This window comes from Excalfactoria chinensis, chromosome Z (assembly GCF_039878825.1).
Source record: "Excalfactoria chinensis isolate bCotChi1 chromosome Z, bCotChi1.hap2, whole genome shotgun sequence".
Taxonomy (NCBI): Eukaryota; Metazoa; Chordata; class Aves; order Galliformes; family Phasianidae; genus Excalfactoria; species Excalfactoria chinensis.
This window is the reverse complement of record NC_092857.1, coordinates 37038675-37065774: the sequence shown is the minus strand read 5'-3', so window position 1 is coordinate 37065774 and position 27100 is coordinate 37038675. Positions and strand designations below refer to the sequence as shown.

Here is a 27100-nt window from a genome sequence, read left to right as displayed (position 1 = left end):
TGCTTCTCATCAATTCCATGAAATGGGATGGGGAAAGAATCTGAAAAATGTTAGAATTCACAAGTTGACAAAGACAGTTTAGTAGTTAAAGCAAAATCTGTGTGTACAAGCAAAGCAAAACAAGGAATTTGATCACTGCTTCCAATGGGCAAGCAGATGTTCAGTCACTTCCAAGGAAATCCGGGCCCATCATCCATAACAGTGTACTGGAAAGATAAACGCCTCCACTGTAAACTTACCCCTATTCCTCATTCTTAGCCCCAGCTTTTATCACTGAACACGATGCCACAGTGTGTAATCTCCTTGGTCAGTCTGGGTCTGCTGTCCTACCTCTGACCCCCTTCTTTCCCTGCCTAGCCTCCTTCTTGGCAGGGCAGTATGAGACACTGCAAAGACCTTGGCTCCATGTAAGACTGCTCTGCAACAATGAAAGCTTCCCTGTTTTAACAGCACAGTTTTCATCAAAAATCGCAAATATGGCATAATGCAAGCTTCTGAGATAAATAATTAAATAAATAAATAAAATCTCAGGCAAAACACGACAGTTAGAGACCTCTTATTTATTGCAGTTGCAGCACTGGAAAATAGGTTTCTTGAGTGAGCTGCCTTGTCATTCTGTCCCAGACCTAAACATCTGTGCATCTGGTCTGCTCCTGCATCCTGTATGTTCAATGGCTTTGGGGGAATCACTTGCATTATGAAGCAACCCTATAGGGGATTCTAGGGTGTTTTCCTTAATTGGAAACTTCCCCTGCAGATATTATGACCTCTGGCATGTACTAGGCTTGTAAAGGGGTGTGTGAATGCTTGCATACATGAAAATATAGATGAGGCTGTAAGAAGAAAAAAACAACAACAAAAAAGAAAAGCAGTTAGATTGGCACTGACTAGGGCTCTTTCACAATCATGCTCCAGAATAAAGCTGAATCAACACATAAGCAGCTGTGGCTCTTAGATGAAAAGCAACAACATAAAGGCCTGATGATATATTTGAGGGGCTAAAATCTGCACAGAGCCATTTCAGTGGAAATTACACAGATGATTGCACATTCTTTTCTATCTAGAGGAGTCAGGCATTTGAAACAAGTTTTCTAGCAAGAACATGCATTTTAGGGGGAAGGCATTTTGTTCACTGCAGTTGACCTTTGATACCTGACAACACTGAAAATTTATTACTGTGAAGCTGGCAAACATACCTTTTATTTAATTATGGTTCTGGGTGCCTATTGCTTAAGCTATTTTGTGCAGGGAAGAAAAGTCACTTACTTATTTTCTCTACTTGAAAGTGATACAGTGTTACCAGTGCAATTTGGTCCTCTTGTGAACCTGCAACAAATATGGAAACATAGATCATTGATTTTCTTGTGAAAGCAAAAGCAGGGACTTCATCACTTGGGTTAAATTTTGACAGTCAAAATTCTGTCTCCATTATGATCTTCAAAGAAATGCCTTTCCCTTGTTTTGCAGTAGTTGCAGGTGAATAGAATCCTATAGTCTGCTTTTTGATTGTAAGCCTCTATTTCCAGACAGTTTCTCCTTCAAGAACTCTCCAAGGAGTCCCCTTTCCTCTGTAATTTAGAGACTGTTGGAGAGGGAGTTTCTGAAGCATGTGCTTACTGGTGGCATTTGTCTGCTGGGTGTGGGGAAGTTCTCTGGCTCCCTTGATCAACATCCGTTCTGGTTTCTCTGATTTCCTGGAGACATGCTCCTAGATGGAAACAAACATTTTGGGCAGCATCAGGAAGATTGTCTTACCTCGTGTATCTAGAAACAATGGTGTGCAAGCTTAAACAAGCACTGCTGCATGCAAATCTGTTAAACAGATTAATGATACCTGTCAGAAGATGTGAGATTATTTATCCTCTAAACACCCAAGCCTGACAAGTCTCAGTTTTCTGACTCACAGACTTAAAGTCTGCAACATAGTTTTTGGCTTGGTGTGCTGTACCAGGGTGGAAGGGCATGCATTTGTTTGAGCTCTGAAAAGCAGTGTGCTCCATTAGGAGAGGACTGGGTATAACTCTCTTGGGGTAATCTTCTGTCTCCTTCACCACAAATAAAGCAGTATTAATCCCATAACATTCATTGGCAGCTGACTGTGGCAAGAACTTTTAAGATGACAGCACTGTTGTCTCTGTTCTGGAAAGCTGTTAGAGATAAGAGACAAAGAGGGGTTGGCTGAAAGGTAGAGAGAAGCATGAGTAGCTACTGCACAGCTGAACTGCTGAAAAAGCACAGGAGCACTGTGCTGTGCTTCTTCCCTCATGAAAAAGAGAAGCAGTTGCAAAACAAAGAGCATCATTTTAAGAAGCCCACTCAGGATTTGCAGAAGAATCCCAGTTTGCTTCAAAAAGCTCCACTAACTGAAGTAAGTCTAAGCTGGTTTCTCTTTGGGAAGCTTATGCAGCTGGCTTTGATTTTTCTCCTTGTGTTCTATTTTTGGTTCTTAATTCAATTATTTATATTCAACATGGAGCATTTTAATAGACCAATAATATAAAATAATGTTGTTATAATTGCATTACCCTCTATTAGGCTGGGCTCTCTTATTCAGTCTAATAGAATTGCATAAAAATTATTCAACATCATAGTTACCTATAGCAGTTGAATTTGAGAATGCCAAAGAATATTCAAAGTAATTTGTAGCACTTGTAGCACCTGGGTCAATAAATAAATAAATAAATAAACAAAATATAAAATAAAATAAAATAAAATATTAAAAATAATAAATAAAATAATTGTGCCAAGCCATGACTCATAAGTTGTCTTCTACGGGAAGTAAAAGATAAAATATGGATTCAACAGTCCAGCTAAAAGGGTGTCTGTTCTGGTAGGAAACTTGAATCTTAACTCTATAATAAAAGAATTTGAATCAGTGCTTTTGCTGGAGCACAAAACTTATGTGTTAATCACACAAAAAGAAAGAAAGAAAAAAAAGAAGAAAAAAAAAAAGAAAAAAAAGAAAAAAAAAAGTAGAATTTATGTGGAAGTTTATGGGTAAACTGTTTTAGGGAAAGATATTTAACTACACATCCTCAAAAGGGAAAGAAGAGAGAAAATTAATTGTGGCCTTAAAATCTAGCAGAGGTGATGCTGATGCTGACTGACGTGACATGTATGTACTGTCCTGCTTTTGACTTGTGACGTGTCATTACCATATGTCCCTGCATAGACACAAAGCAAGAAGAGCTTATGCTAGTGCAGGATCAACTGGGAAATTTTTCTGGCCATCAGTGTCATTCTGATGATTTTGTGGATAATCCTCTTTACCTGAGCTACCTTCATACTTAATTAAACATATGTGTGCCCATAACTAAACAGCTCCTGTCACAATGCTGTTTTTTTGTAATTATGACTCTCAGCATGGCTTAAACATTAGTAGTGACTTCAGGGATAATTCAAGTGATGTGTAACTCACAGAAGTGTGTTGTGAGGAGGGTGCAGGATATTGTAGTCTTCAAGAGATTTTGATAGAGTTTATGGAGCAAATATGCATGAAGTAAATTGCTTATATCTGTGATTTAGTGGTGAACGGAGAAGTAGATGGGCATGGTGATAATTTCTTGACCATCTAAACTGAAGTCTGAGAATACATACATACAAGTCCATGCTAGATGCAAACTAAAACCACGCACTCTTTCCAAATCTGCCTTTGAGAACCTCTCATTTTTATTTTTTGAGCCTGCTTGGCTGAGTCATGTTGTTATTCACTTCAGGGCTCTTTCCATACTTTCACATACAGGAGGGTCGTGTGTATTATTTCATTGGCAGCCAGTAGTCAGATGTGTTGCCACAGCAAACTTAAGGATGTGCTGAAGTCTGGAATAGGGTGAAGCAAAACCCAGTCCCAGCAAGTAGTAGTATAGATATATGTTGGGAGCACACCTGCTAGAACTGCCTTACTTCTCAACAGCACAGGAGAGGAGTAAAGGATGTAATTTATGAGAATGAAACTGTTTCTTTTTGCCAAAAATAACAGTATGCTTTGAAAATTGTTATTAGTATTTTTATTTTTTTTTTTCTAAATCTATGAAAATTGAAATTTGTTGGCATGAGGTAAGTCAAGGACAGCACAGAGGTGCTATGTTGAAGAGGCAGCACAGAAATGCAGAAATGAGTTGTGTTCAGGGAAGGGTGCCCTGTGCTGTCACCGGTGCTGATAAGACAAGACTCCCCCTTCCCCCATAGAGTGTGATTGACTCCATTTTTATGCAGGGCATGCAGCAAGTGTTGCCTGCTGTTCCTGCTTATCCACATGCCATGTCTTAGGATCATTCACAGCCTAGGGATACAAAGAGTGTTTTGGATTTTCTATAGCTTGTCAATTTAGAATATAATATAGTTAACACTTTTTCTGATAGCTGCTTTTTTATCTATACAGAAGGATTTTTCTTGAGTCTAGGCTGTGCAGAATGGCCAGTTTCTTAGTATCAGCAATGTGCAACTTTCATCTTTCTTCTGTAGGGCAGCCTACCACTTCTCATCTGACTCCAGCTTCTGTCTTCTTAAAGCAAGAAATGTAGTCAAAAAGTGGTAACAAGAAAGATGTTGGACAGCGTAATGAAGGCAGAGAAAGCCTCTGCAGTTTTCCTAAAAGCTCAGGCTGACTATGAGGGTGCTATTGGCAATAACTAATGACAACTCATAGCCCATAATTTTGACTTCCACCAAAGACATTTTGTCTAAAATTTTCAGGTTTTGGATGTGAAACCAACAGCTGATTTGATTTAAAAAAACAAAACAAAACAAAACAACAACAACAAAACTGGAATCAATAATAAGAGACTACAGGTAATTGTCATACTCATTCTGCCTTTGACAAATAATGAAGTTTCCCCATTTAGTCTTCATGAAACCATACTTTAAGGTACTTTAAAAAATCACCTTTTGATTTGAGCTCAGTGCAAATTCAGAAAAGGGCAATTCTAGTTTCTTGTCAGCACAGATGATGGGCTCATCTTGCATCCAGGAAAATGGCTTTGCATTACTGGAATATCAGTCATAGGTTGCTGCTGTGAGGAGTGAGCTGCAGTTCTGGTCTGTAATAGTAATGTGACTTAATGCATTCAAAAAAGAAATACATCTTCACAGCAAGTCGTCAGTCTGGTAGATATGCAAGTATTGACAATTTAAAATCTAAATCTAAATCTAAATGACAATCTAAAAGATCCCAGCCAAAAAAAAAAAAAAAAAAAAAAAAAAAAAAAAAAAAAAAAAGCCTCTTTGAAAACATACGAGCTCAACTGCTGCCTCTGGTAGACAAATTTTCCATCTGCTGTGTTGCATTTGGCTTAACTGGAAGAAATATACAGTAAAAGGAAATAGGATTTTTAAATCCAAACAGCTGTTTCCAAAGACAATTGCATGAGCTGATTCATTACTAATAAATGACAGTGGATGATCAATGACACAGCACAAATTTCCTACATTTTACTTATTTTTGAACTGTTTCCTACTGTGGAGAAATCATCTAGTTTTCCAGGTTTTCCTCATCTACACCAGAGGGTCTAATTGTAACCTCCTTCATGCCACAAGGATGACAATTTTATACCAATTATCTTAATTGAGTAAATAGATTTATAGAACAATTGGCTACTTTTCACCTGCAGCACTTTGCAGTTTACACTGACTGAAAAAAAAGGGTCACTGTGCCAAACTGGGTCTTAGAGTAGCGAAGAAATAATATGACAAACAGAATGAGTTTCTTTTCATTATATTTCTCTAACATCTAGAAATATGTAATGGATACTTTTCCTTGCCATCACCTCCATTAAATTACAGAGGCTGGAGCATTTGTCCATTTGCTGTAAGAGAAGGGATTTGACCCTTGTACAAGATCTCTATTAGTATAAAAAGACTGCATTTTCCCAAGAAAACTTGTATTTGCCTGCTTGCTTTTTGGTGCCATTAGCTTGACATTCAGATATTTGAGAGACCTTAGGACAATCTCAACAACAACAACAACAACAAAAAAAAAACACCTGCATGCAGTTTTAAATGTATTTTCACTCTAATTCCACAACAAACAACTCACGCACCTGAAAAGTACATTGTGACTTTACATAAGTATCTTGTGTGTCATCTGAGGGACCATTTCTCACAGTCTGCTAGGCTCTGAAGTTCATTAGAGAAATCTTCACCAAAAACTCTTAATCCTGGCAGCTTTCCTAGTAGAATCAATCTCAGTGATCAGTGATGACAAAAACAGCCTTGGTATTAGTATTTCACTTGATAAATTGCAGAGATCTAGGCTTCACTTACATTTGTCAACAATGACTTTCCAGTGAAGTGCAAGGCATTTGAAAAATTACCTCTAATGTTTCAGGCTAGAGGGTGGGAAGAACTTTTTCAAACTATGAGAACATTTCCCTCATGAACCATTAAGCCAACTGGGGAGAAAGGAAAGAGGACTGGGGTGGGAGTATGCTTGAGTCTCTAAACTAGGGTTGAATAGCCACATGCCAAATTATTTTATTCCTGTGAGCCACACCACGAAATGATAAAGTGTTTTTGTTATGATGTAGTGCACCACAAAACACTAAAAGAGTCTGAATTTCCTTCCTTCAAAGCTGATCTTTTTAGGCTGATGTGCCTGGGCCCACCCTTGTTCCTTAATCGTGTCTGTGCAGTGGTAAATCCTCATCTTCTCTCAGATGCTCTGTGATGGGTCTGCAGGACCTGCTTTTGGTTCCCAATCTTTCTGTTTCTGTACCTTGTATCTGTTGTACCTCTGCACTGTTTTGGCTAACCTAAAACCCAGTTTGGGACACACTACAGGGTGATTTGTGCTCTAGGGAAAACAGCTGTTAGTCTTCCCTATGCTCCTCTCTCTTATTCCCTTCTTTAGTAGAGAGAGAGGAAGCAAACAAAAGTATCTTCTGAGGATGCCCTTCCAGGATAGGAACATCAAGAGAGTGAATCATTCAGTTTCTAGCATCATCTATTGATTGTTAACAGTAGATGACGTGAATGCTTCCTCAAAATCACCAGTTGATTTGGATGGAGAATTGTCTGAAATGCAATGTTCTTGATCCCTACTGGCTCTTCAGCTGTCTATTTAAGCAAAATATTGTTACTGCTAGTTGGTTACTGGTTTTCTTTGAATACTGGCAGTAAATTGAAGTGTAATGGAGAATTTAGACTAGTCATAAGGTTTTATCTCCGTGGCACTTTAGTTAGAAGTATAAATAACAAAGTAAAGATAAAACAAAACTGTCAATAAATCACTGACCAAAATAAATCTTTTCCTGAGTGGTGACTAGTCTCAGGCATGGATGAAGTTGGATGGGCCACAAGTATGTTCTGATCAGGAGGAGCCTGAGTGCAGTGACTCCATATTTCACACTGGGGTGTGATATGTCTTTTCTTCTACTTAGAGCATGGGACCTGCACTTTCTGTGACTGACAGCCTTGTCCATGCAGTTTTGACCCTCAACATTTTGTTTTTCAGAAATGACACAACTTTCCCCATCAGGATGAACCCATCTCCACTCTGTGTTTTGGGTTTTATTATTATTTCTCATTTTAGTAGCACATCAAAGAGAGGACATGAATTTCCCCAAATTAGTGAAAAAGGCATTATTGATGGGTGGTCTGAGAAGTGCTTAAGTTGAAAAAGTTGATATGTGTATTTCACAGCTTATTTCAGAGAATGTTAGAAGGAGTTCATCAAATTTGGAGCACTTTCCCAATGATATACTATTCTGAATCCTGACATATCTAGTGTAGGTGATCTACCAGAGCAAAAATTTACTTCACATTCCAACTCCTAATGGCCTACCATTTGTACATCTCCACCCAGACATATAAAATTCATGAGGTAAGATTAACAAAGCACACAGAGAGTGTTTGACTATCAGGATGGAGGTTAAACTGTTGAAAAAAAAAAAAAAAAAAAAAGGAAAAAAAACAGTCTGAGGAAAAGGAGACATTCTGAGTTAATGCTAATCTTTGTTTCTAACTCTAGGTCCTTCTTCAGTTATCAGCAATGACGATGATTCAGCCAGTCCTCTCCATCACATCTCAAATGGCAGTAACACTCCATCTTCTTCTGAGGGAGGTCCTGATGCAGTCATCATTGGGATGACAAAGATTCCGGTCATTGAAAATCCCCAGTACTTTGGAATTACCAACAGTCAGCTCAAGCCAGATACTTGTAAGTACAAAGAATTATTTGTACTTCAGTCATTCATTTTTCTTGTGCGAGTGCTGGGGCTCCTTAACAGAGCTAACAGAAAAAAAAAAAAAAAAAGTCTGAATTCCTGAGAGTGAAAGGGTAGGCTTAAAAATGTCTGCAATTTGTTTAATGTACATGGGATGAACTGCTTTATATCTGTCAAAGCCAAATTCAGACTTTGTAATGAGCTGATTAATTCATTAGTGTTACGCTCAAAACCCAGTCCATATTCCATCAAAGTCACTGGTAGCCTTTCCATTGATTTCAGTGGTCTTTGGCCAGTCCTCTGCACTAAGTACTTTCTTGGGAGAAAACAAATGCTGTGTCAGAAACAGCAGTCAGTATTGTTGCATACTCACTGCTTTTGTTTTGGTAAGGAATATAACCTGATTTTGAACTCTATGAGTTTGCAAGATTTAAGAATCAATATGGATTAAAAGTTCCATTATTTTAATTTAGCTGTATAGTTCAACCGCTGTATCTGGAAAAGATGTTAAATGTTTGTAAAAAGAGCATGAAGTTCCTTAGTGGACAATAGATGTGGCATACAAATTATTTCATGCTCAGTTAGAAGATGAAATGTAAAATACTATGAAGAGTTATAAATAATTAACAACACATAGCTAAAAAAGAGTATCCCTAACTTCAGCTACTGCTCTTCAAACTTATGGCAAGTTGTAGAATTGGACATGTACAATGTTGTTTTTTTTAATCAGCTATTAGCGGTGTAGTAGATAACTGAAAAAATACCTGGATGGTATTGTGATTAATAGCAGCTCTAGTACTTAATATTTTTCATGAGCACATTTAGACCTTTAAGAGTTTCAGCCATCTTTTTGCCTCAGTTTTTGGTTTGTTTGTTTGCTTGTTTTTTGTTTTATTGTGTTTTTGTTATTGTTGTTTTGTTTTGTTTTGTTTTGTTTTGTTTTTGGTGGAAGTGTTCATACAGTTTCCCTGAAATTCTTATCTGTTTCTCTGAGAATTCACTCCAGATATACCCTGTGCTGCTGATGAGCACTGGGTGTCCAACTAAGGGATGCTAACACCTGCCCCTGTCCTACCTGGAATGATACTGCTTCAAAGCACAAGTTGTTGTTTAGGGCTTGCCTCCCTAGGCCATAAAGTCATAAGCAAAGGTCGTCAACCTTTGTCTCCAACTTTGCAAAGTGTAAATGCTGTAATAGCAATCTTCCTTGATCTGTGCATGTGTGTGTGCATGCATATGTATGTGCACGACATCTAAGGTTGTAAAGACTGTTACTGGACTACCTACTTATTTTCTAAACAGTGATACCCACATCATGATTGCTGCGCTAAGAACAACCCACACAAAAATGCTTCTGCCATGCAAGAGAAGGGATTTTTCTGCTTTTATTATATGTATCTGCTGTTCTCCTTTACTACGATCTTCACATGTTTGACACTATTTTGTGATTAGAAGTGCCTCATTATCTCTTGTATTAGAGGATGTTTGATAATTTGGCCTAGCATATGTGGTAGGATGCATTAAATAATGACTGATTTGCTGATACTTGATCAGCACGAGGAAAATGTTATAAAGATGCATTGTGATTAGAACATTAATTCCTGTGAAAAATAGAAGCCACTAGGGAATTAGAAATGGGCATTGTGCCCACTAGAGCTCTCTAATGTTATATAAAAGGCCATGCTTTTAAATTTGAGGCTACCGTATCTCTGTTCCCAGCTGCATTAGACAGCATTATAATTGTTTAGATAAACATTAGTGACTATGGAATATTTCACTTTCAACATTAATGTTGAAACAACATACATGCTGTTCTGGAGAAAAACAGACAAAAACTGTACAAAAACACAGGATTATCTCACATTTAGTAAGCTGCACATTAAGTACAGGCACATTAAATCACAGCTGGGTAGCACTAAATAGGTCCTGATCCTACAAATACGTAAGTCTGTGTTTGGTTTTGTGTTCTGCAATGAAACCCACATGGTGTCAGGGAAAGTAATCACAGTACATGAAGTTCAGCTTGTGTGTAAATGTTTGCAGGATACAGCTCAGGGCTTTTCTATATTGCTCTGGGGAAATATGTGGGGCCGATGCTCTGCATTTTGCCACATTGCCATGGTGGTCCTACTCTTTGTGATTTTATTGTAGCAAAGAAAATCAGGAAAACTGTGACAGTGTGTAAACAAATGCAGACGTGTGAATATATGTGAACAAATATGCTTATGCCATGCACCTGAACACATGTGAACATGTATGTGTGCACCATACATCTGAACTTGTGTGGACTTGTGTGTGGGCATGTTCAGACACCATGCCTGAACACATGTGCGAAAATGTGTGAACACATACATGCCTGACACATGTGAATGCACATTTAAACACTGCACATCTGAACATACTTGAACACACTCACTATATGCATGCATGCACTCATGTGAGCACACCACAGACCTGAACAGACATGAACATGCTTATACACACTTGAATGCATCACACACAAACATGCTTTAACACTATTTGTCAGAGAGCTTCAAGTCTGTTGTACAGATCAGTTTTGCCTTGACTCCATGATTCTTTTGGAAGCAGCTCATGTGACCCCAAATCACATTGGGCATACCATTTAATCACCAGCTGTCCAAGGGTGTGATCTTTACCCCTACTCAGCACTGGTGAGGTCATACCTGGAATACTGTGTCTAGATCTGGGAACCCCACTACAGGAGAGACATGGACATACTGGAAAGAGTACAATGCAGGGCCACCAAGATGGTGAAGATCCTGGAGCACCTATCCTGTGAAGAGAAGCTGAAAGAGTCAGGACTGTTCAGCCTGGAGAATAGCATTCTCAGGAGGATCTTGGTCCAAGTGTACAAACACCTGATGCAACAGTGCAGAGAACAGAGCCAGGCTCTTTCTGGTGGTGCCCAATATCAGGACAAGAGGCAGTGAGCTCAAACTGAAACAGAGGAGGTTTCCTCTGCTCACCAGGCAGCACTTCAGTGCTGTGTGAGTTACAGAGCACTGGCACAAGCTGTCGAGATGCTGTGGAGTCTTCTTGGAAATCTTCGACAACTGCCTGGATGTGATCCTGGGCATCCTGCTCTGGCTGTCCCTGCTTGGGCAGAGGCTGGAGCTGATGGACTCAGAACGTCCTACCAAACTCAGACTCTCAACCATTCTGTGATTCCATAATCTGTCTGATACAGAGGGAAATACAAATTATCTGACAGAAAAGTGGCTCTTCTGTGAATTATTACATGTAATATCTTCCTATCTCACTCACTACCTTGTTAGTAGAGAGTTGCACTTGTCTTTTCCTAACCGTCAGCCTTCTCCTGATGTATATATCTGGTATTTATTAAGCTCTAAGCTAAGTAGCTCTCATACTTTTTTTCCTGTTTACAATAACCAGATATCATCTGGTTTCTCATCTGCAGCAAGATAATTAACATTTATACTTATTTCCTATCTCATCTAAGTTCCATTGTCCTCTAGCATTAAACACAACAATCACTGACAGTCTTGCTGGAAACTAACTTAGTGTATGCTGGTCTGCAGAATGGGGTGGGACTTCTGCTAGGTGCAACTGGAAGCAGATTGTGGTTTCCACAGACACTGAAGAGGTATACCTGTTGTGATTATCAAGTACAGTTACATTACCAACTGAAGAAGCATCTTGGCTTCTGTACAGATGACCATTTTCAAGTAAATTTTATCACATTTTACCGCATAGTATTCAAAATGTGCATGGTTAAAAGAAAATTTAAAAATTGACAGCAGGAAATTTAATTTAAAATTCTGACCCTGTTTCAGTATATTGGTACTTTAGTGACTGAGTAATTAAAAACTAAAAGGTGCTGCCTCCTCAAGAATCAATCCTGGACAAAAAATTGTAGCACTTCCCTTCTCGTGTGGGATAGCCTTTGAGGTGGGAAATGCACACTCAAGAAGAGCAAAGCCCCAGTGACTTCAGGGTCTGGATTACAGTCATCACTTAGGGTCGAATTTCTGTCCCAGGTTTGAGCTCAAATGCTCATATGAACTTCTAATTGACTTAACAATTGAAAATTACCTTTCATCTTCTAACTAGGACTATCTGATACTTACAACTCCAGCTGCCCACTGTTTTTGCCTTGGCAGCAAAAACAGAGTGTTTCTTGGTGTTTCTTGGTGTTTCCTGGGCACTTGTCTATCTGCCAGCCCGTTCCATCACTTAAGGCTCTTCCTTCCTCTGCCATGAACCATTGTTTGCTGCTGGTTAGTACGTCTCATCTGCCACTCCAGTATCATGAACCTTTCTGACTCAGAAAGTTATGGTCTGTGGTGCACTGTCACGTTTCAGACATGTACCAGAATTCTCGGTTTCTTTCTATGTGAAATCAAAAGATCATTCATTTTGTCAGTACTTGCCTAACGGTGACAACTCTTATTTCAAATGTGTGAAAAAGTCTACCACCTGGAGATGGTGAAATACTCTTTGTGCTTAATTCACTATTAACCACACTGTGTTACATTACAGTTAGCCTGCAAACCTTCTGCCTGGGAATCACCAATAGTGATCAGTAGCTGCTGCTGAAAATCAAACCCTAACTTTATAGTGTAGAAATACTGTCAGGTGTAGAAATCCTGCATGGATGGCATACCTTGAGACTATTTGTCTCCCCTGAAATCAAGTCGATGATCTAATATATTGTGGGCATAGTGACTAACCACTGCTAAAAGGTTGGCTTCACAAATCCTTTGAGATGTCACAGCACCTAAGTTAATTGGTCTCTTCATTAATACCATGATGTGTCAAAAATTAGTTTTTTACATCCCTGCATTGACGTTGTAGCTGCTAAAGTTATCATCTGAATTTGCCAGACCTGCTGAAACAGGCTGAAAAGAACCATGCTGTTTCCTCCATGAACAGTTACGGACATTTTTTGCTCATCTCTTGGCTTGCAGCATAGGTCTTGGAATTTATCATCCCATTACTATTACACTTCAGTGCTTAATGGTGGAAATGCTGTCAGTAGATAACGTTGCTGAACTGGACAGTAATGTGAAAAGCAAAACCTAAGGAGAGGGCACATGAAAGACATCAGTGGTATGCCCAAGTTTAGACTCTGAGTGCAGATGCTGGATACGGATTCCTTGCAGACGGTTTTGGGATTTGAAGAATCAAATTGCTCTCTGAATCCCATTCCGGTACAAGCCATCCTGCACCCCCACAGTGCACTGAATAAGAAAGAATAGTGCAATCTTCAAATTTACTTTTATCACTTTTAAAAACAAGCAGGGTTTTGTTTATGCACTATAATATTTGTGCACCACATGGACTTCTATTAGCACACAAATAGCAGCCCCCATTACTACAATACTGTGTTGAAAAGCAGTAACAATTATTGTACTTAGTGACTTCTAGTAATATAATTATGCCTGCTGTGTGTCTTAGTTCAGGTTCTGGTGAACATACATGGAAAAAATACGCGTTAATCATTTCAGTTGGTGGATGAGACACAGCTCACATGCCCACTGTGAATAATTATTGCCCTTCCAGTTGACCTCTTTAAACCTTTTGTATCCCATCCCATCCCACTTAACTTGTTAATTTACCCTCAGGTATTTTCATTTACATCCCAGGGACTGACATATTGTGTAATTAGTGGTGATCTCAATCTTTTTCTAACTTGATGTACTTGATGAGTATAGATTTCTTCTAAGGTATACAGACACAGGCTCTGGTTATCCCTGTACCTTAGTGCTCAGCCCTTCCTAAGGATCATCCACACCTGCAGCAGGGCTGGTTTCCCTTCATTTTGGTGGTTTCCCTTCATTTTGGTATCAGCTGGCAACCTTCTGCCCAGCCCTTGGATTGCTAGCCATTTGATCTGAAAAAAGAACTGGTTGTTTGCAGGGCAGGTTCAACAGACAGAGGGTTTGGTCACTTGAGGTGTGTTTCTCAGGCATCCTGCCCCAGGAGGGTTCCCAGCATTGATTCCTGCTATGGTGGCATGGCCCTCTTTCATCTGTCTCAGTGAGTGGCCTCTCACTGCAGAGCAAGGCATGAGAGTCTAGTGAATGGAAAGCTGCCAGCAAAGGGACAGCTCACCGGGAGAGACCCTGTGTGCTGCAGAGATCTGACTAGTGTCTACCTCAGAGCAGCAGGTTTGTTCGTTTCTTTCTAATGCCCATCCTTTAAAAACAAAACAAAATAAAACAATACAAAACATTACAAAACAAAAAAGAAAAACACAAAAAATGCAAAGTGAACTAACTGCCTGTATTGGAAAATCTCTTTGATTTTGTCTGCTACATAACGAATGTGGAGAGTTCCAAGTTGTATCTATGACCTCACAGCCTCCTAAAGCTTTGAGGAAGAGGGGTCATTTTTTGATGTGTATTAGAGGGTGAAAAACAGACTCTGTCCCTGTGCATAAGCAGGGTCTCCCAAGAGAAAGAATGTCAGCATTTTCATCTCTTTTGAAAGGCTTTTACATCTCAGTGACCGCAAAAGAAAGGCTGTTGTGGTTTCTTAGCCAGCTAAGCTGTAAGCCTGGGGATTTTCCATCAACTCCCAAAGTTCAGAGAGCTGAAAATTTATAAGCAGCTCATTTTCCTATAAAGAACAGTCTGACCTCAGCAGCCAGAATGCAGAGGAGCAAAACCAATCAATCTTCATGAAATCCATACTGAAACACCTCGCTACCCAGATTGAACTTGCCCAACTTGACATTCAGTGGCTCAGGTTCAGAGGATGGGAGGTTTACAAGGGCATACACTTCACTAAGATCAGAATCTTTAGATGCTGAGAACTGAGAAGCTTTAGGTGCCAAAAAAACTGTGAATAGGGTTGAGATTAAGAGGAGCGATATATATGTTTACTGCGTGTCCTAATCCCATTGTGTGCCTTACTCTAAAGGTATTTTCTTGGCTAGATAAATGTATAGGAGAGATATTGGCTAGATAAAGACATAAAGATATACAAAGATTGATTTTTTTGGTTTGACTGAAGATTATTGTAGTTTGATTTTATGTTTTAATCCCTAATTGCAGACACCATTTAAATTTTGTATCTTTGCTATCACTCATCATGAGATGCTTATGTCAGAGATGCTACCTGCATACAGGAGTGGTGTATTCTGTTAGCTGTATTTGCCTTTTCTTAAGCTGGCAGTAGATTTCTCCCCCAGACCTTACCACTTTGATTCTCACGTATTTTCATATATATATATATATATGTATGTATGTATGTATATATGTATATATGTATATACAATCATACAGAATCATAGAATGGCCTGGGTTGAAAAGGACCTCAAAGATCATCTAGTTGCAATCCCCCTGCTATGTGCAGGGTTGCCAACCACCAGACCAGGCTGCCCAGAGCCACATCCAGCCTGGCCTTTAATGCCTCCAGGGATGGGGCATCCACAACCTACTTGGACAACCAGGTGCGTCACCACCCTCTGTGTGAAAAACTTCCTCCTAATATCTAATCTACATCTCCCCCGTCTCAGTTTCAAACCATTCTGCCCTTGTCCTATCACTATCCACCCTCATAAACAGCCATTTTGTCTCCTGTTTATATACTCCCTTCAAGGACTGGAAGGCCACGGTGAGGTCTTCCTGGAGCCTGAAGCTATTTTTCCAAATAGTTTTGTCATGTTGTTCCTATGCCCAACAAATGAAATGTTACAGGGGAAAAGTTGTGAGAATCTGGACTTTTTAACACCCAATTCTGAGTCTCAGTAAACACTCTTTCTCTTCTCTCTTTTAAGCGAATAGAAAACATTCTCCCGAAGGCTGAGCCTTTAACTTGAGCGGTGTGGATGTTCACCTATGTAAAAATTCAGCATTGTAAGGAAAGGACTATTTCCTCATTTAATGTAGAGGTGAACATACGGAGTCATTTTTGTCCCCAGAAGTTACTTGTTTTGCTCTTTTGATCTATCCATGAAAGCCATTTATATCTTGTAAAAACGGCAAGCACATACATTTTCAGAAGCTCCAGTTTCCACGGGGAGTCATGCTGCTGGAAATGCAACCACAGGAACAGCAGCCTGAATTTTGATCTGTAATTTATGAATAATGTATTTTATCACCTGGAAATACAGTGCAAGAAACACATTTCCACCTAAACAGCAGATACTATGAGAAGGAGATCTGAGAAAATAAAATCCAAAGAATCATAGAGTCATAGAATGACTTGGGTTGGAAGGGACCCTGAGGGTCATCAAGTTCTAACCTCCCTGCCATAGGAAGGACCACCAACCAGATCTGGTACTAGATCAGGTTGCCTAGGGCCCCATACAACCTGGTCTTAAACACCTCCAGGGGCAGAACAACCACAGCCTCTCTGGGCAGCCTATTCCAGCACCTCAGCACTGTACTTTCTGTAAAGTACTTTGCCCTGACATCCAGTCTAAAAGTTCCCCTCTTGAGTTTAAACCATTCCCCCTGGTTCTATCACTGTCTGTCCAGGAAATAAGTTGATTCTTTTCCTTTTTATAACCCTGTTTTAAATAAATGAGATCTCCTTGCAGCCTTCTCTTCTCCAGAAGAGAAGCCCTGCTTCCTCAGCCTGTCTCTACAGGGGAAGTGCTCTAGCCTTCTGATCATCTTCATGGCCTACCTCTGGACTTTCTCCAGCAGCTCTCTGTCTTGCACTGAGAGCCCCAGGCCTGGATGCAGTACTCTAGCTGGGGCCTCAGGAGGGCAGAGCAGAGAGGGACAATCACCTCCCTGTCCCTGCTGGCCACCCCTCTTCTAATGGAGTCCAGGATACCACTTGCCTTCTGAGCTGCAAGAGCACACTGTTGAATACATTTCAACTCAATGTGTTCAAAGACAGAAAATGAAACGAGAGCATTAGACGTGCACTCTCATTAAAGTGCTCAGTGGCACCATTCAGGAAAGGTGTGCACCTTCTTGTGTAAATTTGCCTGGCTAACATCAATTAAGCACAGCAGAGTGATGAAAGGCACTTTCAGCATCAGGCACTACTGCAAGCTTCATGTGAAATGCCTATTTAGGGACCTTATGGAAATTGAAATGCAATTCAACACTTACATAAACATTCTTTGCAATTGAGGTATTAGTCAAGATGAAAAATAACAATATAGCACTTTTTTGTAGGTGTAATCTCAGTAGCATCACTACCTTCAGTTTGTCATTTGACAGTACAGCTGTATCAGAAAGAAATACATACGCTGTTTTGGCACCAAAACATGTAGCTAAATCAGTAATATGTAGATGACAAATAGCTCCATTTATGTTGTAATGATTAAATTATGCCTTTCAGATTCTGTGCTGCATAGTAAGTTCTAGGAATGTTGTTTTTTTAGATGAAAACCTGCATATTTATGTAGAAGTATAATGGGAGGTAACATGACAGAGTTTAAATGGGTAGTACTTATAATTAAGGTGAATGGGAAAACTGTAATCCATTGTGAAAACCTATTTATCATGAAGTTGGGAATAGAAGTGGGATTAGGCCTTTGATTTATTCCTTGTGTCAGTGAGAGCTTCGGCTAAATAAGAAATACAGATGCAAGAGAAGCCAGATGATGTAAATAAGAATACAATCAGAATAAATACAATAAAATAAGAAATACAAATATATAAATATTTCTAGATATTAGGTTTAATGAATACTGAAGTAAGAGAAAATCAGAACTAAATCAAATAACTTTACAGCCAAAATAATATCATAAATCCTACTTTTATTTTCTCAAGTTTCATCACCAGGCAGTTGAATCATTATTAAAAAATGTGAATGTGTAAAATTCAGTTAGCCCTGAACACAAACTCACTCACAGACCAATCTTTTATACACACCAGATCTGCTGAAAGGTCTGCTGCCTGCTCTGAATATGCATGTGCTCCCCTATTTACATGTTTCTGTGTATGCATGAAGGTGTGCTGGCTTGCATATCAGCTCGCAGCTTGATTGTTTTTGCTAAAAAAAAAAAAAAAAAAAAAAAAAAAAAAAAAAAAGCATCAAAATTTGTAAGGTCTGAGTATGTTTGGTTTCACTCTGACGAGTTTTGCTGGGGAACTCCTCATTTTCTCAGGCTTTCCTGCATGCATGTGTGTTGTGGGCACAGGACAGGTGAGAAGCAGAGGAAATGTAGCAGATTTTTTTAAGCGCTGTCAGAGATTAAAGTAATGCTGTCAGTAATACTCTGAAATATTCTGTAATATTCTTCAAATCGGTCTTTCAGCATTAAGTTGTTAATTAAATCTTTCAACAGGCTCCTTGCTTTTCCAAAGAGTAGTCAGAGAAAGTGATATTGTTGATTTTTTTTTTTTTATTTTATTTTATTTTTCACCAAGAGGTGTTAAGTTAATAAAATTGGTTTCATTTGGACGTATATTATGTATAGTAGAATGCCTGAGGTCATGTTTTTTGGTACATCTGAAATCCAGCAACACATCATTAACTGCTAATATCTCTATGGTCATCTTTTTGAGTCCTCCCTTTCACCTTCTCCTTTAAGCTAGTTTTACTTGGGTATGTTGAACAGAAGCAAAGGCTTCTTGGCAGCAACTGTTCTCTCTGCCAGAAGTGCAGGCTTACTGGGGCTATGGCTGAGGGATGCAAGGAGAAACAGGCAGCCATTGATCACAGAAGTTCCCAGGCTGTGAGGGTTGGTATGAATTTCTTAGCACTTGATGAGGTGGTTGAGCAGGAGGACATTCCACAGAGAACAGGTTATCACTCTTCAAAGGCCAGTACACTGATTAAGGCACGAGGCATACGGATCTGGTATGAGGTAAACACTTACTTGGTCTTATCTCTAGCCCATCAGTTCCTATAATAATTAAAGGCTATTATTTGCAGATTGCTAGGGAATCACTGTGATTGAAGTATAAAACCCCCTCAGGGGGAAAAAGTGTCAAATGACTGAAGTCAAGACCCTGCAATAAGGTCTGAAATTGCTGAAGTTCTATTGATGAGAAGTTATGCAGTACCTCTAGCTAGCAACTTACCCATTAGCTTCTGGGGGCAATTAAACAGAAATATTTAAATGAAAAACATATTGCATGGGGATATTGTTTGTATTTAGAAAACAATGTGTGGAATATATGCATTAATTATTGACTATTTCTTTAAATTGCAGTGTATATCTATGAAACCAATTATCTCTCTAGGGATTGTTTGTTTGTAATTAATTTATTTATTTTTAATTTATGCATTGTGGTAATCCAAGTTCCATTCTCAAATGTCAGCTTGGCATATGAAAGGAAAATCTCTAAGGTATTCAGGTGCTGAAGTATTCAGTTCAACAGCTAACTCCTTTTCTGAAAAGCACTTCAACAGCTTAATACTTTGGACAATTTCAGTAAATGATTGCTTCTCCTTTAAATACCTAAATGCTTTTGAAATCTGTTCGTTGAAACTCTATTTAATAGAATGGCAGTGAGCAGGAGAAGGCTCTCCATCTCCAAGAGGATCCTTTGAACAGAGTTTTGGAGTCAGAGTTAAGGAGGCAGGAAACTGTCTTCATGAAGGTACATCCTTCCTCTCCTCCTTCCTCCCACCTTGCTTTGTTTCCCTGGAAAGAAAGAATTGAATGGTTTTTTTCATGCACTTATTTGTGCCCAAGTTTGGATAGTGAGAAGCCAAATGTAACTTCAAATGTGGATTTGACATGATTTTGGACAGCCATTACAAGTACTTTAACCAGCTACAATGCCTGTTAGAATCTTTCAGCAATCAAATCATCCTCACACAGCTTCTTTCATTTCTGAGAATTGCTTAGGATTTGTTAAGATTTGGTTTCTTAGTCTGCCTTTCAAGGATGTATTCTCATTTTTTTGTTGCCCACAGCTTGAAGGCCTTTGGCTGCCTTAAAAAACAAACAAAAAAAAAAAAAAACAAAAAAAACCCAAAACAGGAAACAAACAAACTGAAAACAATACCCATTGAGGGGATTGTGTCCCACACAAAGCAGGGAGGAAAGGAAGAAGAAGAAACAAATGGAAAAGAAATAAAAGAACCTCGGTCTCAGCTTTTGGCAAAGAAAGAACAATAAATGACTGATTTGCTCTGACTGCTCGTGCAGGGGGACGTGATTTGTCTTGTCCCTGTTTTATTCTCATCAGAAGAAAAGCAACTGCTTTTCTGTATTTGCAGTCTCCACTCAAGTGGCTGTTGAGACTGGAATAGCAATAGGATTGCCTCCAGACAGAAATTCATTGACCAGCACTATGTGGGAAAGCTTGAAGAACTCCGTCTTGGGTGGTAAAGAGCCAGGCAAGAGCTTATGAGCTTAGTTTTTCATCCCCTAATTTACAAATGGAAGTTCCCCATTAGAAAGGGTTTCTCCTTCCAGGACTGATAGTGTTTTAAACTGCATGTAGTGCTTTGACCTGTGAATCTTGCTTGTGCTGCCAGAAATGCACAGTAGTGCTGTATGTTTAGGTAGAAGGCAAATTAGTTGTACCATCATTTGGATTGCAAACTCTCACCTTATTTTGCCTTCTGTATCTGCACAGTTTGATAATGGACAAATTTCTGCAGCACATATCAGTAGTAATTTTTCAGACACCTAAAAACAGCTGGTACTGTATAGATTAGAAACTCTTCACTAAGTAAGTATCTAATAATCCTTATGCAGTACATTTCTTCCAAATCATCCAGCACATGGAAGTTGGCTTGTAGTATAGGACATAAAAATTGATGTCCTTTTTCAAATGCCAGTCCTGTGTAATAAATCAGCAGATATTCTCTTTGTGATACAAAGCAGTGTTAGCCAGGTTCCTGGATGTTATGATCAGCATACTAATGTCTTTCCTTGGCCAAAGTTTTCTGGATAAGGTGAGCAGAGAAGAGGGATCAGAAGCAGTTAAAAGGTACTTGTGGCCATTACTGTGGAGTAGGCACTGGTGACAGTAGTCATGCCATGCTCTGACTCCCTCAGTACTCCAGATACGATGGTGCTGAGGAAGTGACTGCTTTCTGCTGCCCCTGCTCTGCAGCTGGGGAAGCAAGTTCACCATCCCTCAGTGCCTTCAGCCAGCTTATAAGTGGACTTCAGCTTGAGTTTTCCAGCACTCCCAGGAGATGCTGGATTCACAAGCTGTGCCTCTTTGGCTGCTACAGACATCCCATGCAAGGACAAGCAGCAAAGCACAAATGCTCTGTGCTGAGCTCAGCACTGTGGCAGACTGCTTTCAGGCTTATACCTTGTGCTGGGAGGAGACCTTAGGTCTGCTTTTTCATTGAGGTATGGCTTCAGGCACAGTAAATCATAGACCTCATCTTGGAGATACGTTGTACGTACCCATTCTGAAGCCTCAAATTCATGCATGCCTGCTTGAAGAAATTACTTACTTTTCCTATTAGCTTTTGGTTCTAGAGAGGAAGGCTGTGCTTTCCTTGCAGGTACAGGGAGCTCTTCTGAAAGTTGGTCTGAATCCAGCTATTGCCAAGAATATGTCTTTCTACCAGGTGGCTCTTCTTTAACTCATGAAAACCTTTTGCATTATACATTCTGATTTGGCATGTTTCCTCACCAGAATTGTTTGAGTTGTGGTTTTGCAATTTTGTCACAATGTTGCATTGCATTTTAAGGCTACAATTCTTTTGCACTTTAGAGAACCCTGAAATGGCACCCTGCTGAAGAGTAAAGACAGTACAAAAGAAAGGATCTCTTTCAGAAACGCTGAGAAAAAAGTTTCAGCTTTTCTTTGCAGTGATAGCTTTCCTCTACAGGCCCAATCCAGAATAGGTTTGCCACTGCAATCAGTGGGAGTCTTTGTAGCCCTGTGTGTTTGGAGTCTGTCTTCAACGTTATGAAACAAGTCTGTGGTGTACCAATGAAAAAAAAAAAATTATTTGTATGAGAGTCTGTATGTTTCTGTGAAATAAACATTATGATAAACTTTCTTGTCTGCAGGATTGGATGATATCAAGAGAGAACAAAGCACACAGGTATTCATTGCTCCTGCAGAGGATAGCTTTTCTGTCTTCACTGGGGTTTGTTGACAGTATACAATACACACATATGTACAGCACGTTCTGTGGAAAAAAACAACAAACCCAAATGAAAAAACAAACAAACAAACAACCACAAAAAAGCACTTCATATTTTCCTTAATAATTGAAAGAGCAATGAGAAAACCTTGAACTTTACTTATTTTGTCCATGCCTGGAAGAATTCAAGGCTGGGCTGGATAGAGCCCTGGGCAGCCTGACCTGATAGGTGGCTACACTGCCCGTAGCAGGGGATTGGAACTGGATGGTCTTTAAAGTCCTTTCCAGCACAATACATTCTGTGGTTCTATGACAGACTGTGCCTGAGTATATGGTATTTATTTTTTGTCATATATAAAAGTCTGAACCCACCCACGGTGAATGTCTGGCCTCATCAGATCAGTCATCCCATGCAATCCGAGAAACATTTTGTTATGCTCTATCTGATCTTTCACTATGGATATGTTTTATACAGACATACATGTTAAAATCCACAGCGCATGTTAGGTAAACCTTCTCAAGAGCTGTCTTCTCAGAACTTGGATTCTTCCATGGCTGCAGCCAAAAGCCATGCTGGGAGACATTTGGAAAGTTGAGAGACTAGTTTATGCTGTGTGGTTAAAGGGTACTTCAGCAGACTGCAGAAAATGTGTCAAAATAGTCCCCTGAATTTCTCATATCTTACTGACTGAAGTCTTTTTCAGATGGCCCTCTCAGAAAGAGAAGAGAAATTCAGGGAAATGATAAGAACAGAGCTGCATGCAGAAACATATCTTGATGTTGTGAATTTTCATTTTAAAGAAAAAGAGGCAATTATTTAAATGGAAATGCAGAGATAACAATCTTGGGTTTAAATCTTCTCTGCATCTTCAGACTTTATAATAAGAAAAGGGAATGCTAATTTACAAACTCTGGTATAACCCCTCTGTGGCTGCTAGTCACAAATTGTCCCTCATTCCCTGCTCTGCTTTGTGCAGGCAGATTCTCAGAAGCTGTGTCAGGGCCGAGTTGAACTTGAATCTTTGCGTGGCAGGTTTGCTCCCTGGGTAATCAGGATAAGAAAGCCAGGGATCAAAGTCTATTAGAGCACATTCAAATCAAAACCAATGAGCACAGTTTTCTTTGTATCTCACACTGTGTAATTCAACAGGCATTATCTAACCAACTCTGCAGAAAACCTTGTCTCTGACAAGTGTATTTGGAGTTAGATTTTGGGTTGTTGCTTTTTAAAAAATTATAGGGCTTTTCATTATTGCATAAGCTAAACAGTTCTGCATCTTGATACACTTGAATTATTGAAGTCCTTGGTGTGCATTGCTGTTTAAGTTGTGCAATCCTTATAATGACTGAAAGTAAAATCACAGTCATTTGAACAGCCAGCTCTTAATACACACCACAAAAGATGGCTTAATTCATAGGAAATGACAAACTCTTCTCCCCTCCTCTGCAACCCAATGAAACATGATGGAGCAAACTGTCAGGAAAATGTACTGTAAAAACTTCAATACTTTACATCATACCAACTGAAAAATATAAAGAATATAAATGTATTCAATCTCTTAACGCCATACTCTTACAGTGAGATTACAGAACAAAGGAGGTGTGTTGTAAACTGTTTAACATTTTACTTGGTACATTTAAAAGACAGCTGCTACATAGACATAGAATTTGTTGTATGATCCCGGGCTTTGCTGCAGTGAATATAACTCATGTGGATGTGGAGAAGATGTAGATGTTGTTAAAGCCAGCAAGCATGTTGTTATGGGTGACCACTCTTCTGCTTATGGCACTTGTCATCATAAATATAAACTCTTAGACACAATTACCAATAAAACTCATCTATTCTGGACAAAACTGGGCCAACATCATGAAGATGAAGCAGATAATTCATGCTCAGACAAAAGAGAAACTGCTGGGAAAGTACAAATGCCCACAACTCTCACATATCCAAGCAATAGCCAGTAACTTTAGCTTTAGTAAGAAGAGGGACCCTGTGAGGCAGTGATGTGTACAAACCTCCCTCTTTGAGACAAAGAGAAGTAAGGAGAGGTTGGAATTAAGAAAAGGAAATAAAAGATAAGAAGGACAAAAGGTTAGGCCTGTTGGTGATATGCTGCAATTAAGGCAGACTTTTTCAGCTGCGCTGTTCCAAAGTTCAAGCAATTAAAGTCACTTGGTAGATTTTGCCCTCCTTGACTGAATGACTACAGGATTTGGAGTCAGGAAACAAAAGGATTTGGGCTTTTGATACATTGCCTAGCTTGTTATAAGCAGATGTGTTTGGTTAAGGATCTTTTTAATTGCAATTCAGCAGGCAGGCATGTTCTTCAAGCTTTTCCTCTTTCTTGCATTTCATCATGACAGCAAAGAAACTGAACATCATGTTGGGAATTTTATCCTCACTCTTGAGGGGGCTCAGCTCTGGCCTCAGCCAAGAGACGTAGAGATCAGCATGGCAGAGCCTTGTATCTGCAGCTTTAACTTTTTGTTGATTTAGTTTCATAGATTTTAAAGTGATATCTATTGCATTTAGGAGGAATGTCCTCTTGAATCCCTGATTGCATTTAATTATGATTGTATTATAAAATGTCTCTGATCTCTAGGGATCATGAAAGGATCAGTAGAGTATAATACAGATGAAGAACAGAAAGCTCTTTTGGGTCACTGTTTATTTCTATCCCTATTTCCCACCCTTCCTGCCCCTCAACCAACTGCTGCTCTTCCTGCTGTTGGAGATAGATATGAGGGGAAAAATTGTTGGGGTGTTGAAAACGAAGTGTAGCAGTAGTGCTTGTGACTATCAAATGATCTGTATATTTAGAAGATAGCATGACTTGCACTGGTTGCTGAAAACTAAAGGAGAAGGTTTGAGAATTTTATGTTAGAAGTAGCAATGTAAAAGCACTAACCTCATTAAAGATGAGGTTGCCCATTATAATCCAGATGGAGGGTTCTAGAACAAAATTGACTTCTTTATGCAAAACTTCTGCTTTTCTGAAGTATTTGTACACTGACAAGTATTTGCAGTACCACAGGAATTAATTTGCTGAGTTTTTATCTAATAATTATCATTTTCTTCAGTCTTAGAGAAATTTTTTGAGCAATTACTTTTGACTCATAGCATTTAGATCAGGATGTAAAGTTTATCAGAAGTCAGCCATGTTCAGTTCTAGGGTTCTGGTTTAAACTTTTCTAACTTCATTAGATCTTGGTCATAATTTTGCTCTGCTTAAAGTTTAGTTTTGATTTCTGTTCTCCATGTTGTTTCCATTTGCCCATGACTTCTACTGGATAAATTTCTTAGGAGAGAAAGTTGGTAGCCCCTAGATAAGAATGATAAAAAAAAATGATTAGCTGAGTTATGTGCTGATGTGCTGGCATCCTCCATGGACTTCTGTATGGGAGTGGCATACAGATGATAGATTGAGTGGTTCCTCAACCATAATGTAAAGTCAGGGGAAGAAGATCCTAGTGCCTTTTCTACACCATTCAACCTAAATAACCCAACTTTTCTAGAATCACTACATCTCTGGTGTAACTCCTCCTGCTAAAATTCTCCATACTGAAGCAGGGTAATAGCTGGGATTTAAAATGTAAAGCTGTTAAAAGCAGAATTTTCCTCCCATGTGAAAAAAATCTACTAAGGGAGATTTCAGCACTTTAAAAATACTTTCTGCTTTGAATTCAAAATCTAAGTTTTAGATGAGAACAGTTAATCCAGTTTTGTTTCAAGCTCAAACACTGAAATGGGAAAGTGGCCCATCTTTAACAAAATTGAAATAGTTAGCTATCTTTAATTAACAAACAAACAAACAAAACAATTTGCAAATATTTCAAGCTTGTTTGTAAACTTCTTTGGGTCATATTTTGTGGGGGATTTTTTTATTTTATTTTTCAGTTTTGAATATTTAATTTCATTATTTCAGAAAGCCACAACAGTAACGTAAAACATTATCTTTCTGCAGAGTCTTTTACATCACTAGCACTTCTCAGTCACATTTTTTGTTTGACTTTATGCTGTCAAAATCAAAATTCTGCATGTCTTTCCTTGTATGCAATTGATATCATTTACATTTTCCTTTGTTCTTATACTCCTTTCCATCAACTTTCTTATTGAAATCATGTGGGAGAGACTCCAAAAAAGAAAGGTGGTTGTGTGCTACTGTAAGAGATGTCCAACTATCCCAAACATTATGGAATAATGGGTGAAACTCCACTGAAGTCAATGGAGCTTTAAATATTGGCACCAACAAAAAATTTGTCCCGTAGAGTGCAATTGCATTGTTACATCTTGAATGCTTTTCATTCTCATTATAGAAGTTAGTGAAGGAGACTCTTTTCAAGCACTTATGCATTTATTATTTTAAAAATCCATTTCCTCGAAGAGGTCAAAAGCTCTTCTCATCTCCATAGGGAGCCCATGGGAATTTTGGCATTCTAGAGTACAGCAGGTATCCAACTGCATTAAAATGTTAATGCTGTTTTTTAACCATGCTGTGGTTTTGTCATGAATCAAAAGTAGTGGAATTTAATTATTTTTTGATTGGAAGGAAAAAAATTCCAGCAGGAAAAATGTCACATTAAAATCAAATTACTTCCAACTAATCTATAAAAGAAATTCCCCTTCTGAAAAACCCATAAACCCAATTGCTTTGTGTCACCAGTGTGATGCTATACTACTGTTTTTGTATTCTGTTTTTGTGTGTAATACATGCAATAAGCAGATTGCACATCTCCCCTAATAGTTGAATGTTTTTTTCTTGTTTGACTGTTCAACAATTATGGGGTTTCCCACCTTGCCTGTGCTGATATTTTTTCCCTAAGAGCAGACAACAAAACAATTATTTGTTATTATTTGTGTTCATTATTGGAGCCCTGAGACACAAATAGCACCTCTCTGTCCAAAGCATTGTGGGATACTGCAGATAATAGCTGCCTGAAGAGCTTTTGGGCTGAGGCTCCCATACCCT

General features: G+C 38.9%; 1 protein-coding gene across 3 annotated transcripts in view; it reads left to right on the top strand.

The window, feature by feature from the left end:
• The window catches only part of NTRK2 (neurotrophic receptor tyrosine kinase 2), a 202265-nt gene that overhangs the window by 105696 nt on the left and 69469 nt on the right, over positions 1-27100 (top strand). For all 3 annotated transcript variants that reach the window (XM_072359872.1, XM_072359865.1, XM_072359866.1), the window contains one exon: positions 7967-8155. In XM_072359872.1, coding sequence (XP_072215973.1) covers positions 7967-8155 — 189 coding nt within the window. The remainder of the gene's footprint in view (positions 1-7966; positions 8156-27100) is intronic.